Consider the following 19,269-nt stretch of genomic DNA (forward strand, 5'->3'; position numbering starts at 1 on the left):
CACATGATGTGTTTGCGAGTGCCACCAGAGTTAGTTTTGAACTGTTTCCTCTGGTGAAGCCAAAGAAAGGTGCCTAGCACTGTGTCTTAAAGATATAACTCCATTACAGTTTCTGCTACACTCAAGAGATTCCCCAATGACTGCTCCTACTGCCAGGATCATGTTTATGCTCACATCTGTGCTGCAGTTGGCTTTTTTATTAAATAGCGTTATGGAGCAGGCCTTTAGAGTTATTCTCTGTTGCTCAAAAATACTGTCTTTGAAATACACCTTAAGTATTTCATATCATTGTCAAAATTCTTTGCCTCAAAGGTTAGGATGTGATTAAACTAATCTTCTTGGAATTTGGAAAATTTTTGCGCTCTCTTTTTCTTGCTGAACAGCTAGTGTTGAAGGTATTGTATTTGGGAAAGTATTATAAAAGTTCTCCCTGCAGTTGTAGAAATGTACATTTTTAATTTGCAGAATTTCAAGAGAATAGTGTAGGATACATGTTGAAGGACAGCTGTGTGCTTTGTGGAGAGATTAATCTTATTTAGTCAGTGGAATTAATCTGATCAGAGATATATGACAGTTAGATGAGGCATATATGTTGGTATATATGTTCTACTTGTAGATCATCTGCTACTCACAAACATTTGCCCTACACTGAAGTCACATACACTTAGTAAAAATAATTTTTACGTTAATGACAATAATGTTATATTGCTTTGGAGATAATAAGGACAATTAGCATCTTCGCTTCTTTCTGCTGTTTACTCAATTGCTTATTTGTAAATGCAATTTTCCAATTTATATGCAAAATTGCAGTAGGAGCATGAGCAGTTTTATGGCAAATTGTGCATCTAAACTGTCTGAAAAGTTTCCTGCTTTAAGTACTATCGTATAACTTGAGAATTAGCATCCTATTGAAATGAGACTCCATCTCTATGGTATTGTCACAGGCTGTGATGGTAAAATGAAGTTGTCTCTGTGTATGGTTTTTCACAGCCATACAGACTTCACATTCACTTACAGTAAATCAGAACCCGTGCTACAGAATCTGGTTTGGGTGCTAGAGAACATCAATGGCTTCGCTCAACCTATAGACACGTCTACCGTATGCTTGTGTAGTGGGTCCTTGTGACCCCATGGGGACAGACTAAACTCTCCACAGGACTGAAAAACCCAGGACTTGTGTTACATGGCTCAGGGAACCCAGGAGGAAGAAAACCTCAGCAGTAGTTCAGAAGTGGGTGATGACAGGAGCTTCCTGGGTGTCCCATCCCACCATACTGGAGGGGCTTAGCAGGGCATGGGAGCAGTGTTTGAGCTGCCTCTGAATTGCTGGAGGATTTCATACATGGAGAAGGGCTGCCCTTGAAATGCAAGATCCTAATGATATCATGACTCACTGTTGTAGTTGGGAGCTGGCATTGTATCCTACCACTATAAAAGTACAGACAAACTTGATTTAAAAAAAATAATAATTACATAAGATAGAATACAAAGGCCTTTGTCCGTAAATTGCTATATTCTGACTATAAGTGGTGAAGTAAGAATGAATAATATTAACAGTTTTAAGCTAGGTCCTAATAAAATGAATGTAAGTAGATCTGATGAATTCAATTAACATAATAATGGCAAAAATAATAGGCATTTTTTATTACCATGAAAATGTCATGCATTGTAAATATTACACTTAATTACATTTATGATTAAAAATAGCTTTTGCAATTAGGATTTTGAATAGTTGTGGTTTATTCTATTCATGCTGATTTTTGTTGTTTTCCTGACACTTAAAACTGTGATATTTTGACAGGATCTTTCCTTTTTAGATTACAGGCCTGAATTTCCGTAGAAGACAATCATGCTTTTAAATAAAAACCAAGCTTGTTATTCAGATTTTAGAAAAGATGCTCACTAAGCTGGAAATCAAGAGTAATCAATATGTATTTCAGTACAGAAATAAATGACTGGCCACGTGTTGAGTGCATGCATTTGTTGCTGTCCCTGTCCAGTGTTACACTCTTCGGGAGAAGTTAAATGAATATTTGGTGTGACCAAATATGCTTTATGTATTCACTGTCCAATCAGTTGAGAGTAATAACACACGTGTACTAGTATTACAGGTCATCACATAGTGAGGTTAGTTCTGTAGTTAGCAATGCTTTCAAACACTGTCAACTTGTAAGTGGCTTGAAGCGCAAACAGACGTCATGTAAGTGCAATTAAATGAGAATGGTAGTATTTCATAAACGTACTTGGATATATTTAGCACTAATCTACAAAGTGTTAACTTCCAAGTAGTGTTCAAATGCTAATGAATTATTCATTGCAGTGTCTTAGTGTACCAAGCAACTATTTTTACAAAAGGGAAAACAAAGGTTAAGTTACATGCGCAGTGTGTCCTGGTGACCTTACAATGGATGGCATCAACTGGTAACCAGGTGCAGAGTTTCCACCTGGAGCTAGGTGAGGTGGAGGCATCAGTATCTCTGCAACCACCGCAGAAACCATGGTCAGCTACTACCTGATACTGCAGCATCTTAGACTTAAGTTCAGATCTTCTTGACAGATGTCTCCAGGCAGATAACAGCTCTCAGCAGATGATACCAGTGATTAAGAGTAACATAGTGCAGTAAAATGCCTTCCTCTATCTGAGGATCACCATAAGTAAAGCTTTTTGGGTAAGATTAGAATACTTATTGAATCTGTTTTTATTTATTTCTTTTCAGTACAACTTTCTACGACTTCATCTCTTAGATGAAAAAGTGGAGAGAAGGCTGATAGTGCTTCCTTCTGGAATGATGTTATTATTTAAATCATGATGGAAATAGTTTGCTGTTTTAGTTAATGGTCTGTTGGGTTTTCTTTAGATGTTCTTAATGTAGAGCTAATAGCTGCACTTTTTGTAATGCTTAATGCTCAGCTTAGTCCTGTTCTTAAAATACTGCTGACATTCCTCCTCTTTCTCCTCTTCTAATCATTTGTTTTCAGGGTGTTTTCTGATTTAAAATATACTTTGGGGACTTTTTGTCCTTTCCTAGTAATCTGAATCTCTTCCTACTGTTTGCATTCTCAGTGGTGTTAATTTGCAGCTTTTCCACTGCTTCACGCAATTCTTTTTGTAACAAACACATCTTTGGCACCAGTTAGAGGCAAATTATTAAAGTAATAAAAATAGATACACAGAAATCTCTTGGAGAATTTTTCAGGTTTGTTGCCTGAAGGCAGACATTGGCATCCCCACGTGTGGTGGCTTTCAGAGGTGCTGACCTCCAGGAAGGCAGCAGAGCTGCCAGTGATCCGTGCCTCCCCCCAGAGCTTCATTTTAAACCCTGACTTTGGTGATCTAATGCCAGACCTTTCAACTGTTGTTCCTTGGGAAGAAAAGAAATAGTTTCTACAGGAAGGCTCATTTGCTTTGCCAGTGGCTGGGGGTTTTGTTTAAATTGTTTTGAAGCCACCTTGAAAGTCTAACTGAATCATTATGAACAATTTCTGGCTAGCTGTAGCATTTACCTTGTTGGGTACAATATCACTTCTGTAGCACTGCTCCCAAAGCATCTTTCCTGCCTTCATCTCGGGATGGTGGTAAAGACGCTTTCTGTGAGGAGGATTGGACTTGCACCTCTTGGCAGCAATGGGCTGGAGGTGTGTCCACATCGGTGTTTTAATTTGGTCGGTAGTGCGTTTTTGAAGCAAGATCTCCCACTTGTCCCCAGCTGCGGAGCTTTGCTCAGAGCCAGGGACCAGTCCTAGAGTGCACATGCTGGATTTCTTTTGGGTGAAAAACAGCTGGGGGAGCTTTCAGGAGCAGGTCTGCTGTGCCTCGGTTGCTAATGGGTGTTCAGCCCAGGGGACCTGTCCAGAGCCAGTCCCAGGTGAGCAGACCTCACCCCAATCACTTCAAACAGACAAAAAACCTGAAATGCATATGGTGTGCATATCTGGTCTTCAGCACCAACTGTGCTCTCTGTGGTACGATCCCATTTATGTGACAGAGCCAAGATGTGCGTGACAGATAAGGAGTCTCAAATGCCAAGAAAGATTGTGTGCTGCTTAACGCTTCACTAACGGTGCTGAAAAACAGATTTTTCATGCATCTTCCGTAACAGTTGGTGCCGAGCCTTACAGAAATATTTTGTAAACTAAAACCTTTAAAGTGTGCAAAAGAAGTCCCCCATCTTTGTATTTGCAATGTCTATTGTTCAAAGCATATATATGACTTGTTTATGCAGCTGGTACGGTATATGACACTGAGGTGCTAGCATGTGATAAGTAAACAAGCTATCTGCAAATACATTAGCATGGAGTCATGCCCTTAAGCTTCATGATAATTTTTTAGAAGTTGATCATAAATATATGCATGTGCTATTTGCTTCTGCTTTATCCCCATTTTTAGAGGGAGATAAGGAATAGTATCTGCAGCTAAAATCCTGATAAACTGCTGTGGAGCATGTGTGTGCATGAGTGTGTGTGTGTGCGCGCCAGGTGTTGGGGTTTTTTTTATTGTTTTTGTGTTTTTCCTTAAACACCAAGCATGTGGGTTCACAAACAGTGTCATGCATAGCACCAAGGTCATTCCAGTTGCTTCCTAGTGCTGCAGCCCCAAAATCATAGCCCCTCCACCTGGGAAACAGTTCTTCAGGCAGGTAATGATTGCTGCCTCCTCTCATCAGGCTGATAGTCCAATGCAGAGGTAGGAGCTGTCTCTGCTGCTGTCACCTGCATGTGAAAGAAGATGGCTGAGGCTGGAAACATGGTTCCTGCCTGTTGTGGTGGGGTTAAACAACCCCAGCCAGCAACTAAGCACCACGCAGCCTCTCGCTCACTCCCCTCCACCCGCTGGGATGGGGCAGAGAATTGAAAAAAAGTAAAACTTGTGGGTAGAGATAATGACAGTTTAATAGGAGAGGAAGGAAGAAAATCATAACAATCATAATAATAATATAAAAATTAAAACAATAGTAATAAAAGAATTGGAATATACAAAACAAGTGATGCACAATGCAATTGCTCACCACTCACTGACCAATGCCCAGTTAGTTCCTGAGCAGTGATCCACTCCCTGGCTGCCCTCTCCCCCAGCCAACTCCCCCCAGTTTATATACTGGGCATGACGTCACATGGTATGGAATACCCCTTTGGGCCAGTTTGGGTCGGCTGTCCTGGCTGAGTCCCCTCGTGACTTCTTGTGCCTCTCCAGCCTTCTTGCTGCCTGGGCATGAGAAGCTGAAAAATCTTTGACTTAGTATAAACACTAATTAGCAACAACTGAAAACATCAGTGTGTTATCAACATTCTTCTCATAGTAAATCCAAAACACAACACTACTAGAAAGAAAACTATCTCTATCTGAGCTGAAACCAGGGCACCGCCATATGTGTCGCCTGGCACAGAAGGCCCTTTTGTTTTGATTGCAGTCTATTGCCCTATTATAGATCTTTTTTTCAGAGAGGACAAGCTAAGTTTGAAAGCGTCCTGGCATGGAAAACTGGAATTGTGGCCAGAAGGAACTATTCTACCAGTGCCCAGTAGACAGGACACCTCAGAAGGAAGCTCACGTCTGTCTCCATCTTGCGTGCAAGCTTTATGGGGCCATTTTTCATTATCTGCACAACAGCATAGGTTCCCAAGTCAGGTGTCCAGGAAGTAAAAAGCAGCCAGCTAGCAGCCGGCTGTAAAACTGTGCTTAAGCCATTGGACCAGCATCACAAAACAGATTTGTTGCAGCCTTAATTCTGTGGGGTTTTCAAACTCTCGATTTAACAACTTTAATTTTTCCCTTTGGAGTGTATATAATTTTAAGAAATACACTTTGTATCAGAAAATCATTCCCATGATTCTGAAATATTGTCCTTCACTGCCTTATTACATAGTGATTCTTACATGCTAAAAAATACTTAACAATAAAAACCTACTGCTTTCAAAATATTAATATGATCCAGCCCTTTAGATTGAGAGCCTTCAGAAACTGAAGGCAACATCTACTTTCTCCTCCATCATTCCTTATGGAGTTGTTATATCCGAATGACCAATGATCTATTAAATACCTAACTGATCACAAGTACTTAATGTATCTTGAAGGTAATCTCTTTCTGGATACAGTCCACGTTTAGTGTTTTTGTAATTGCACATACCAGAAGTCTAATACGAGAATTATGTCAGATGGCACATTTATTCCAGATACAACAAAAGTTTCATTGAAATCGAGCCTCAGATTCCTTTCACCTAAGATATGAAGCTGTTTCACCATCACAACTTGAAATAATCAAATTTGAGCAGAATGACCAATACAGTTTTGATGAAAGGTGAGATACAGACTGGCAAGTCAGCTAGAGGGGTCAGTGAGATGCTGCAGTAACCCTGTCCCAACGTGTATTTTTGGATATGATATAATTCTTCTAGCTTTTTGAAGAGAAAAAGAGAGAGAGCATCTATCTGAGGAGAATAGTAAAAGAAAAATAGGTAAAGCTCAAGATCTTTACCAGTCTGTTAACTGATGTTTGATAGACCTGGGGGAATATCAGTAGACAAGAGAGGATGCCAAGGAGAAATATAGGTCCCTGAATGGATCGTGGAGCTTCAGAAGCACAGAACAAGGGTCCGTCCTTCTCTGGAGATGTTTTATTCCTGTGAATCAGCAGTTTAATCTGAAAGGTTTCCAGGAATAAAAACCTTTGTAATGTGATTTTTAATAAGAGGTGAGAACAGGGTGACAGTTCTCATGCCTGTTATTGCTGCTGACATTGTATGTTGCGAATGCTCCCCGAGCGGCGTGCAGTGTGTCCGCTCCAGCAGACATCACGCGTAGCCGTGCCAGAGGTGAACTGGAACTGTTCACTTGGACAGCTGAATTTTTCCAGTCCCAGTAGTCACTAGAGTGTTTCAAACACGTCATATGTGACTCCAGTGGAAGTTTGGTTTTTATGCCTCAGAATCTTTAACCTCACATAGGGAAATGTACCACTTAGTAATTTAAAAAAATCCAGAAGGAAATAAACAGGTATAGGATGAAAAATTACTCTTGCATAATTGCTTCCTTAACACTTTCATGGATGTGGGAAGTATTTATATGAACTGTGCTAAGTTCCTTCTGCAGAAAGGTTGTATCTTGTAGTCAGAGTAGCAAAATGTCCATTCTGTACCCATTTCTGCTGGGCAAGCTGCAGGGTTTGCTATTATAGCCCATGCCAAGGCAGGTCCTATGGCAGTTCTCCCAGACTGCAAAATTTCGGTTTAATATTGGAATAAATTGATGTTTACAATGCCACATGTTTACAATGTTCCTTCTCATGTTATGGATGTTAACGTTTCTTCTTCCATTAATTGTGCTGAATTTTCTTTTCACCTATCAGTGGGGAGAACTCGTCTGTTTTACACTACGGCCATGCTGGAGCCCCAAATGATAGGACTATTGAAGATGGAGACTTGTGGTAAGTAAAGGATTAGAGTTCATTTGATCTTTTTGTTACACGACTACTGTTTCCATACACCTGTTGTATGTACTCTTGGACTTAATCAGTAAAATGATGGCTGCATAATGATGAAAGTCCAAATCTTTAAAATAGAATGTAATGTTGCATGCCAGACTAGTCAGGTTTCTTCCAGAGGTCCTGTATACTTTCATCTCCAGCTGAAAGGGAAAAGAGAGATTGTTTTCAAACACTTCTGTGCCAAAGGCACTTAAAATTTAGTTTAAGAAATGGCTGTATTCTAAGTACAAGGGCAGTTGCAAAAATTGGCATCTGGGTTTGCTGTTGAACCTCAGATCCAAACCTCGGCTCTGATGATGGGGTGGAGGATCAAGAGAGTGTTGGCTGCTTTTAAAGAATTGCATCAAATTGCAGTATGGATTAGATCTTCCAAATGCTTACATGTACCCAGACACCCTGGCCTGAAAGTAGACTTTTGAATGTGTGAGGAGATCAAACTCGCCTCAGTTCAGGTTGGGGCAGGGTGCTTCTACTTCTGTATTGTGCCAAAAATTTCTAAAAAGGTTTTGCTTAGAGTTTAGCATTACCATAATACAGTTGCAAATACCATAATTTTTTCTCTACTTGCATTACATGTCCACATGCTTTGCAGTATGACTGCAGATAAAAGCAGAGTGAATGAAAGCACCAAATACATTGCTATAAATTGAAAGACAAACCTAATTGTGTGATGTGTAATGTAGCAGAATATAACTTTTGTACTTTACCTCCTAAGACTTTGGTCAAAACCCTGCATTTATAAAAGCGCAGAATTACTTTTAGAGGAGTTAATCACCGACAATCTATTAGATTACTTTTGTAGCAGGTGGAAAAAGGGTGCAGGTATCTATTTTCACAGTTGAATGTACAGGTGTGGAGGAAAGCAAATTAGTATTATCATAAATAAGCTCAAAAGCTATTATGGAAAACAAATTGAACCTCAGAAGTAAAAACTCTGCCTTGTTGTCTAATGTTCTGGGCACATCTGTAGGCACTGCAGAATGAACTTACTGAATTACAGATAGGTAATTATTTCTTTTTAATACCGTAAAAACTTTTTTAAAAGCTTCTTGTACAATAGTTTATGTGTTATCTTCGTCTGTGGTGAATAGCTTACTAAACCCATCAAATACTAACATTAATTTATTGCAGGACAATAGCTTTGACTTACAATCACATTGTGTTTGTGCAGATAATGTGCTGCGAGGTTTTTTTGACCAGGCAGGACACACCAACATGATACTACTGGCTGTGGCATTCAATTAAATTTTCAAAAAAAGTGCGTAGTCTACAGGAAATCTCAGCATATGTTACTGAGAGAAGAAATGCCACAATGCATTATGATGTCCTGTGTTTAAAATTAAAGCCTTTAAATGGTGAGGGGAGTAGTAGATGGTGAAGGGTATATATAGGACCTTTTACTTAACAGTCTCTGAGGTCAGTTTAGTGGATGGCTGAAGTCCTTCCTGAGCCCCGAGAGCACATACCAAGACTCTTTGCAAACTCACATTTCCTGCTGTATTGGCAAAATCTTAAAAAAATGTTTGGGTTTTATTAGCCTCAGATATCTGAATGTCAGAAAAGCATAACCTACCAAGTACATCGATTACTTACGCATTTCAAAACTACTGTTCTGCAACCCCACTTTGTAACCATCTCAACAAAGAGAACAAGGTTTAATCTAGTTTGAAATATCCTTTTGCTGAAATGGTCCAGTTGCATCTTTGTCTTGATGAGATGAAGTTTGTCAGGTGTAGATTGGCTTTAGCAAATAAGTGCTCTATGTGCACAAGCACCCGCCCGCGCTTCAGTCCCTGCCCTTGCCCCTCGCACTGGTTGATACTCAGGTAGCAGCCAAACTTTGCTCCACATGATTTGCGTAGTATTTTTCTCAAGTGGCAGTAAAGAAATGATAAGAAAATGTAATTTCATTTGTATAAAGACAATTTAAAAAGACACTCATTTTCCACAGTTAAAAATAGTGTATTAGAAAAAATCTTGAGCTAGCCTACTTTAGCAGCATACAAATTATGACAAGGCACTACCTGGGTGGTTTTACTGTATGCTTTTACAAATTTCTAAAGTGGGTATAGGTGTGCGTGTATGTGCATACAGAACAGGTTATTAAAATGACAGTATGCTGATTTGTATGTATATGTTAGAGTTTGTGTATTTGGCTCTCAATTAAGCTTTTTAATAGCTACTGGGAGCCCTCTGTTGGATAATCTTAGGAAGCCCTGAATGTAGGGAAAAAAGGGCTTTACTTTTGGTGAAAAAGAGGTAGAAGTGTTGTAAGGGTTATTTCTGCTTCTGCCAGTATTTTGGTATAAATCTAATTTAACAATTCCTATACTTGTATGTAATAGAATCAGAAGATTGGGTACTTGGTATGATTTTTATTAAATTATTCAGTAGAATTTCATGTCTTTTTCTTAACATTATTTAGTGGATATGACTAACATTCAAGAGTTTTGCAGAAATGTGCTGCTGAGGTTTTTTTATGTACAAAGCAGTGCAGTGCAGTAAGTGTTAGTAAATAAGTCAACAAAGCACCTGAATGTTAGAAAAAAATACATTTGGAAGACTAGTGCTTTGCTGCTTTGAAACACTCAAGTGCATGCTTTGTTTCCTTTTTTAAGAATATGAGTTACAAGGATTTGGTAGTAGCAACAGGAGATCATAGGCAAAAATACTTGTGCTATTGCATTTTTAATTTTTTTATTTTTGCGACTGTTATCCTGACTCCTCCTTTAAAAACTGTGGCAGGTTTAGAACAGCCTGGTTTTGTGATGTTCCTTTTTGAAAATTAATCTCCATCAAATGGGTTTATTGCTTCTATAAGAAACTGGTATGGAATTAGATCACTGATACTGCATCGTAATCCACATTTTTACAGGTACGGTTTCTGTGCCAAAAGATGCAAGGCAAGGACTGTAAAGAAAATTTCTGACGGTTCTTGTTAATATGGACTGTATTGCTAAGCAGGGCTGTCGTTTTCAGTCTATTAAATATTACAAACTAAATAGCTAACTAACACAGAGCATTATGATTGACATAGAAATAAATATTTTTAGGGAAGTTTAGGTATTCAATAGATATGTGCACTTAACTGATATGATATTAAAAGTAAATATTGCAATAACAGCAAGTCAGTGTTTTATATAAATAATTCATGTACTATAACATCTATGTGGTGAACATTTAAATAGTATGATCAATATGGTCTAAACCAAACACTTTTCCTAAGCAACTGTCTATTATCTCCATGGTCAAAAAGGTCATGCAGATAAATGGGTAGGCTGACCACCCTGGTGAATCACAACTCTAGGCACTCTACCCTTTCACTTGGTATTACCTTTGCATAAAATCTTCTACTCAGAATGTTGCAAATCAGGGCCTGCAGTGATGACGTACAGCCAGGCTAACATACAAATACTGATTTTTCTTCTGTCATCTTAAACCTGTGACAGCTTGGATAGAAACTGCACCCAAGACTGAGGTTTTAGTGCATTATCCCAAGGTATTGCATTACTCATTGTGTGCCAAGATGCCTGCTGTTTCTGTAGGGAGGCTGTAATTACGTTTTGTAATAAGGGAAGTGGAGGCATAAGCAAAAGTGCTTGTTGTAGTTTGCAGGTGTCTCATGATCTCTCCTTTTGCAGCTATTTTGCTTTTGTTTGCACTCAGGAAAGAGATTGGCTCAGTGGTTAGAGAACCCTCGTGGGAGACGGAAGCCTTTGGTTTCAGCTCTCCTCAACTTGATCTCTGACTTTGGCTGGAAGTTATGACCTGACCTTGGGAAATAGCATCCGTGAAAAGTTCAGTCAAAGCCAGTGTGTTTCTGCAAAAAGTATTGGTCTCAACAAATCAGCATCTGCCTTCTGAAAAATGAAAGCATCTGCTTTCTTAAAAATGAAGGAAGCAAATCCCCTTGGGTCCTCCCTTCTGTCTTCTGCCCCTGCCCTACCAGTGCAGCAGCATAGAGCCACACCATGGCTATCGGGGAAGGAGAACACTGGCCATCAAACTAGATAGGGTGCAGCAGAGGAAGCCTGGGGCAAGGCAAGCGTCTCTTCTCACCTTTGTAGTTCGGTGGTTTGTTGTAGGAACCATCGGAGGTGCTGAACCTGAAGTGCATACTTTACATTTTGGTTTTGAGAAGGTTTTCAGGAAAATGATAGTTTATTGCATTCAATTTGCAGCCTAGTGGTTTGTGCAGCCTGCCTTTGTGGATTCTTGGCATTGCTGCACGTCGGGAGTTGATTGTTTTATTGCAATTGATCAGCAGGGTTCCTGCAACGTTTGACAAATAGAAAATGCTTCTATGATCTTAAAATGAAGTTTGATTCTTCATGATGAGGCTCACACTTAAATAACAGAAATGTGAGAAAAAAAGCCTAACCCCTGATGTCACTGAAACAGATACAGCTATAACCTGAGATGGTTTTCTGCAGGTGTCACGAGTTGTGGGTCTCAGTCTTTTTACGGCATGTGACAAACGTGTCTCAGCAAAAATTCAGCACTTAGTAAGCAACTTTTATTGGCAGGTTTGCTGACCTTCAAGCACTTGATGACATTTTTGGGGGTTAGTTGGTCCATTCTGGCTTCACAAAATGCTGAAAAGAATTGTCTGTTCTGCTGAAGCACTCTACATTTTTAACGTTTTGAAATATCCTCCTAAGTCACATTGTTAACAAAGGTCTGCCGGATGCGTGGTGCGGTCTCCTGTCCCCACACGTGGGCAGGTCCCCACTCGGAGCGCCCTTGCCAGCAGAGCCCCGAGGCTGTGCTGTGCCTGCTCCACACACCCCAAGGAAGACGGACGCTTTGGTACATCCACCTGCGGGTTCGCAGCCCGGTGCAGCATGGGCAATTAGCAGGGGATACCAGTCCACCCTGGAGTGAGGGCCAGAGTGTAATTTTATTAAGAGTTTATTATTGGGTGAAAGCATAAATAAGGGGAGTACAGCATCAACTGCTTGTGAAGTGCAGCAGACCTCAGAGAGAGAGAGACCGTTAACCTTGTATTCACAGTGGGACTATCTATTATTTATAAAATAGAACTAACTTTAGAAGTTTAAATGGAAGCAGGTTGGATCATCAGATGATGTCTTTCATTTTATTTGACTGTTTCTTTTAACAGTCTCAGATTTAAGCTTACTGATTTGAGTGAAAGTGTTGGGAAGAGTACAGTATCCTTGGTGAAGCAGAACATTTCCTGCTGCAAAAGCTCACTGCTGTTTCCATGACCTGCTGGTGATAGCAGTGAAACAAGTTTTACCTGCAAATAGTTTTATTGCATTCAGGTACGAGATTTTAAGCACTAGGGAAGTTTTGTTAGTGTCACAAAATCAAACACATCCTGTCATAAAAGTACAATCTTAGCATAATGCATCTATGTTAAATGTTTTAAATATGTCTTGGCTATATTAACAGGTATTGTTATTTGCTTAGTCAAAAAATAGAGTTGGGGGTATGGAAAGCAGTCTAGTGTTGTAAAAAGACTTTATCAGAATAATTTAAGTCTGAGAAATATTTTTGTTTCTATTTCTTTCCTTGATATCCTAATGCAAATTTAAGGCATCAGAATAATACTGACACCAGGGGGCACTAAAATAAGCACTCTCTGGAAGGAGATGATGATTGTCCCATGTTTTGATACGGGTTGTACTTGCCAGACCAAAGGCACAGCAGCCTTCCAGGAGCACTGCCTTTATGAGTATAATGTGCATTCCACTCAAGCTGTGTTAAACTTGGGTTTGTTTCCTTCCATTTGGCACTTGTATGTACTTCTTAATAAATTTCTTATTATTATAACTTCTGGTGCTGTGAAAAGATCCTGTTTAACTTCTAGTGCTCTTCCTCTTGTCGTTTCAGAAGCTTTGCTCATCATAGGGAGTTTTTCTTGACTGCAAGTACAGATGGTTGCGAAAGGTTGTTCTGGATGAAAAAGAGAAGGAAGATGCTAAGTGTTCAGGGCTTTTGATTTTTCAATTACTCAAAATAGATGAAGGACAGTTTTCAGGCTTCCTGGAGTTGTTGGTCATTCCAAGGTGTGTGAAGAATATTGCAAAACAAAGTTGCTTATTGCAAGAACTGGTCAGATACAGTTATTCATGGTTGTTCATGAAGGCTAAGCCTTCTATTAGGTAAAATAGAAGTTACTTTGCTAATTTTACTTCTTTGATCTAAAAGCATAATACATGGTTTTCTACAATCAAAAGGTTTGTCATTTTCTGTATAAGCTATGTGCATTTATCTTTAATATATACACACAATATGCATATGCAGTATACATACTGCATTGAAACTATATCAGCATATTTATCGTAATATTATACAGCATTATTTGTAGAAAATGCACTGTTTTGCAGGAATGAGTAAGTGTATAATATAAAAGGACTTTTTATGAGTACGGAGTGGCTATCATTTATTTCAGGAAAATATTGAGAAGACTTTCAATAAGTCAAGTAAAAGACTTAGGTGAGCTTGAAAAAAGTATACTACAAAAGATGATAGAAGTTTGCTGTGACTCTTTTCCAAACTCTTTTTCGGAATTTATACTGTGTTTTATCAAGTTTTACAATACTAATGCCAACCTATAAACCAAAATTCATTTGTCCAGGTGGGGGCAATGTTGCATTAAAAAGCAGGAACTGACCAATCTTTTTGCATCAGATAATAGAAGTCCTCCCTTTTCCAAGTACTCTAAGTACTTCATTGTCTGCTATTAAAACAATTTATCCTACGGAACAAAATATTGTATTTATTACTTCTTGAAAGCACTGCTTTTAAGATCCCAGGATATTAATGTGTCAGATGTAAATGCTCAAGTATTTTATGTGGGTGAGACTAGTATTTTCATTTGGCCTCCTGCATTTTTTATGCATTTTGAAGTTTGGTGCTGTAATAATATGCAAAAATTATGGTTAGCTTTAACCTTTCAGTCTGCAGTTTTGAAACAACTTGTTGTTAGTTATGGTTTTGTTTCTAATAATAATACGAACTACATTGCTACTACTTACTGGTTGATTGCAAAATCAACTGGCTATCCATTTCTGAAATAATTCCTTTGGCTTGATTCCTCTGGTTTGATTAATATTTACTATTTTCATCAAGTGTAGCTATTTTTCCTTTTGTTGTACCTATAGACTATATTAATTTTATGCTAATCTAGAAAAAAATAATTTGATTAAAAATATAAAAATATAGTTGCTAGAATGAACAATAATTTTGCTCTAATTGAATATGTGTTCTGTTATTACTGGTTAATTCAGGCTATGAGGTTGCCTAGTGTCAGAAATGTGTAAGCCTTTTAACCAAAGCAGAGGTCGCTAAGTATTAATAGCGTGTTTGCTGTAACAAATTTTAGCTTTCCTATAAGTGCTGTGTTATGGTCTGCCTCTTAATTTTATGCTCTCTATAGGGTATGTGAAATGTCTTTTTAATTGTCACCTGTAAATGAGTTTTATCTGTCATAGTTTTAGCTTAGCATTCCCAGTGTAGTCTGAAAAAAACTGAGAGCATGAAGTTGCTTTGGCTGCTGTTGGACTGATTTGACTAGGGTGTTTGTCTCTTTAAAGAAAACAAGCAGGGTAAAACCTAGTATTTTTTTTAATAGCTGTTGATTTAATATAGGTCATTTATAAATGGCATTGGTGTAATCCACTTTTTATGGTGGTCTTTGTTAATACAGATACACAAAAAGTATGATAGAAATACTCTTGATGGATGTTGCTTATCTTGGATGGATTTCAGTAGCAAAATCTTTCTCCTTGCTCTTGGTGTGGGGAACTCAGTTGTATAGGTCAAAATACAATTTTAGAGGGAGTCTGCCTGGCTTTTAAACCACTGTATGTCTCAGAGGGAAGGTACAGTTAGTCTCCAACACACCCTTTGTGTATCCCCCTGAACCAGATGTAATTCCCAGTCCCTGCGTTCGGGGCAGCATGGGTTCTTCTCTTGTGTCTGTTCAGAGAACCACTTGTTACCCCATGGTGGAGGCAAAGTCTTGTGGAGCCAGGGCCTCAGGAGGAGTCCTTCTAGTGTAATACTATTCCACATCTAGGCTGAGCCGATCTAGGTCTTTAAGGCAAGAATATTTTTTATTTCAGTTGTACGTTGCGGTACTGTACTTTCGACTTGAGGTGCTGCCATGAAGAGTAGGTATTTCTTCTGAATAGGGAACAAATGTTCTTACTGGCAAAATAGCATGCTTGGCTAGGGAATGGGCAGCCTCCTTTTCTGAAATACTAGTTGCCGCCTTCATTACTGTGCACTTGGCTTGAACATTTGGACCTGTCCATGGAAAGGCTAGCAACTGTCTGGTCTGGTTTTTTGCATTCAGTTGTCATCTTCTGTGGAGTACTCTAAAATTCCTGTCTGGTGGATTCCATTTGAGAACTGATAATTTGGAGGTTGCTTGAACAACCCCAAGAACAACTGTAGGATGTCTAAAAAAACTAAATGAACCTGTACCATTGGACACTGGCACAGTTTTCATCATGGAAAAAAAATTGGAAGGGTTAGCCTTTTACTTACATGGACGCATGTGTGTGAATGCACACATACACACCTAAGAAAACTTGACAGTATTTACAGTAAAAATCAATAAGTAAGGTCTGACGCTTCACCTACTCCTGTGATCTCCGGTGGTTGTCCAGGCTGGGGAACACGGGTCAGGGTGTCCAAAAACAGCTGCTGAAAGCTAAGGCTCTTAAGCCCAAATGTTAGCACCTAAGAATGGTGGCCGGTGTTAGAAGTATCAAACTTCTACAACTCACTTTCAGTAGGTACCTCCCACTTCCCAGTAGACATCTAGAAATGGACTGGCTTAGTTAACTGCAAAATTTTAGTAACTTTAGAATGTAGCTGTGTTGTTGTTATCCTGTGCTGGTATCTCACATTCTGGTGAGAAGCTAATGAGGTTTGCTGTCCTCAGTTTGATTGGGAAGTACTCAGCTGCCAATACAGGTTTCTCCTTGCACGCTCCCTTCTCTTCCCTGCAGCTCTGACATCCTTGCTCCATGTTTGAGCAAGTCAGCCGGAGCCGTGAATGCCCCAGCTACTGCCTTTCCAATGGGGAGGCTTCTAACGGATGGAAACTGGCCAAAATTTGGGGTTTGCTGCCATCTCTGTTAGGTTGACTTTTCAGCAAAGAATTGTCTCTGCTAAAGAGAGTACTCTTGCTTATTAAATATGCCAATTAAAAATGGATAATAATTAGGATAATAAAGCCAGAAAAAAAATCACCCATTCAGCAAAAAGACAAGTCAAACAGGTAACCCTTTTGTCAGAACTTCACTTGAGACTTTTCCTGATCTCTGGCGTATTGCCTGCGTGGGTCTAGCAGGGGTGTTAAGTAGGCAGTACTGACACTTTACCTTCTGCATCTTGTGAAGCCTCCGTTGCTGCTGCCTCCTTCTCCTAACCCAGCAAAGGTGTTCCCAATTCTTTATTTATATGCCGCAATTCTGTATTAGAGACATCCCTCTGCTTAGTAGAAACACTGGGAGATGGCACTCGGGCAAATTTAGCTGTGAACAAGCCAATCAAAAGTTTTTTGGCTCGTTGCTCTGGCAAACAACATTTTCAATAAGGCATTAAAGCGAACTGCATGGGGGTGGAAGAGGGGTTATATTTGATCATGGAAACTGGTTTATTTAGTGCAGAAGTTTAAGGCTGTTGTCTTTGGTTTCTCCAAGTGATAAATACTGTAAGCAAGGGACTCCTCCTTAACCTGTGTGTGAAAATAGCACATAAAATCTTACTAGAATACGTGGGTGTTTACTGAACCAACTCTTACGTGCAGCTTATTTGATGAATTCGGTGAGACTGAGATTTCATATCCTGTGAGATAAATGGATCTGAAGTTCTTCTGTTTGTATCAAATCATTGTGAGAGAGGACACTCCCACACACTGTTGTTGGTTGAGGAAACTATTTTTTCTGGGCAGTGGGGATGGAGCAGCAGAGCAGAGGCACACCTTCCCTGTGATGGTGGGGCAAAACGGGGCACACCCACCTACTGCTGCTCATCTCTGCATCACGCTGCTGCCCTGCTTCTGGGAGCCTGTGTGTCTCTGTCTCTTGCAGTGGGAGAAAACCCTGGGCAGTGCAGGGCACGAGCACCTGGAGAAGGCTTTTTTGTTTGGCTCTCTTTTGTTTTATCCAGCCACCTCAAACTTTTGTATATTTTTTGCTACAGCCACTGAAGTCTGTAGTTGGCATTGTAGAGGTACAGGTATGCAGTCCTCTCTTCTTCAAATTCAGTGTAGATAGATTGGGGTTTTTTTCACCCTCTTCGTATCTGAGCAAAGCTTAGTGGCATATCTTGTCATCTTCTGTGAGAAAAGGTTGAGACAAGCCTCCCATTATCTATAATGGTCTGGGAAAGCCTTAAGTGAGACAGTGCTGCAAGAGGAGCAAAGATGGGAAAGTCACGGAGAAGGTAGACAAGATAAAAAGACATGGTGGAGGACAAATAAAAAATATGGGGCCACGTGGTTATGTAAATCGCAGCTAGATGAATAGTCACGTAGCCATTTCGTGTCTCTTGTAATTGCATTACCTGTGTGGGCTACAGGATCTTCTTTTGAACAGGAGGCTTAAACAAAAACTTGGTATTTTCTTGTGAGTACCCAGAACTCCATTTCCTACACAAAAAATATTCTGTAGCATTTTTCTAAGGTTACTTTTGACTCCAGGGGTGCTGACAACAAAAAGCTGGCCTTAAATCAGTGAGCCAAGCCTGGCTTCAAGACAGAACCAGTACAAGCTCTCTCTGTACCATGTCAGATGGAAGCTGGTCACAGCAGGGCACCTCTTAAGAAAAAAAACCTTCATGAGCATAGTAGGACTTTACACTACACTGTTCCAGTTCTTTTTTGGGGTTTGTGATGTTATCTTGCTCGGTGTTGCTTTTTTAATTGATAACTCTTGGCTAGTCAGGATGCAAGTGGATGAAAAAGTGTGTTTCACTTAACTCTCCATTTTCTTACTTGTGATATCATTTACTATAATTCATTCTTGTGGTCTGCTATTAAACCACCCTATTTCCAAATCACTCGGCATGTTTCCAAAGATGTAACTTGTAGAAATGCTGATACCTAGTTCCCTTAAGCTTAAAATTGCCTTAGAAGTGTTTAGCCAAACAAATGGTTGGATTTTTTTAGTGCATGAATACTTAAAGATTTAATTGCTGCATGAAGTGTAAAGCATAGAGCGCTGTGAACTCAGAGCAGAGTACGGCAAGATCACACAGAATGAAATCTCCAGCTGGGCATGACTTGCTCTTATTGCAGTAAGAGGAGGAAAAGGTTGTGTGTACCTTTATTGCTGCTGTCCTAGGACTGGGCTGGCACCAGTTCATCTGCGTGGCTGCTCATAGGTATGTTGGTTAATAATGGCTCAAAAGCCTAAAACCTCAGTAAACATCGCTGAGTATAAGTGCATCAGTATTCATACCTGTTTACCTTTAACCTCTGAGGTACAAGGAGTGCATGGTAAGATATGGTGATAGCAGTTTTCTAATTGCTAGTCTTGCAAACCCACTCAGGGGAAGGGAAAGTTTTGTCCTGAGAACAGAAGCTGGGGAGGACGTGGGTTGCAGGCAGGTGACACTCAGTACAACCCCATGCCGGAGTGCATTGCACCAGGAGGAGATCCACTGGGTTTCACTGCAGTCATCGCTCTGCGTCCTTAACAACTGCAGAAGAATAATTTGTTTTTATAACTGTCATGAGGAGATCCAGTTCTAAGTGTACAGACCAAGCAGATCTGTAGAGCAGGAAGGCAACACCTTGACGTGT

General features: G+C 39.7%; 1 protein-coding gene across 3 annotated transcripts in view; it reads left to right on the forward strand.

Moving 5' to 3' along the window:
• Positions 1-19,269, forward strand: part of PEPD (peptidase D) — a 176,274-nt gene that overhangs the window by 113,333 nt on the left and 43,672 nt on the right. For all 3 annotated transcript variants that reach the window (XM_052798252.1, XM_052798251.1, XM_052798250.1), the window contains one exon: positions 7,344-7,421. In XM_052798252.1, coding sequence (XP_052654212.1) covers positions 7,344-7,421 — 78 coding nt within the window. The remainder of the gene's footprint in view (positions 1-7,343; positions 7,422-19,269) is intronic.

This window comes from Harpia harpyja, chromosome 9, assembly GCF_026419915.1.
Source record: "Harpia harpyja isolate bHarHar1 chromosome 9, bHarHar1 primary haplotype, whole genome shotgun sequence".
In the NCBI taxonomy this organism is placed as follows: Eukaryota; Metazoa; Chordata; class Aves; order Accipitriformes; family Accipitridae; genus Harpia; species Harpia harpyja.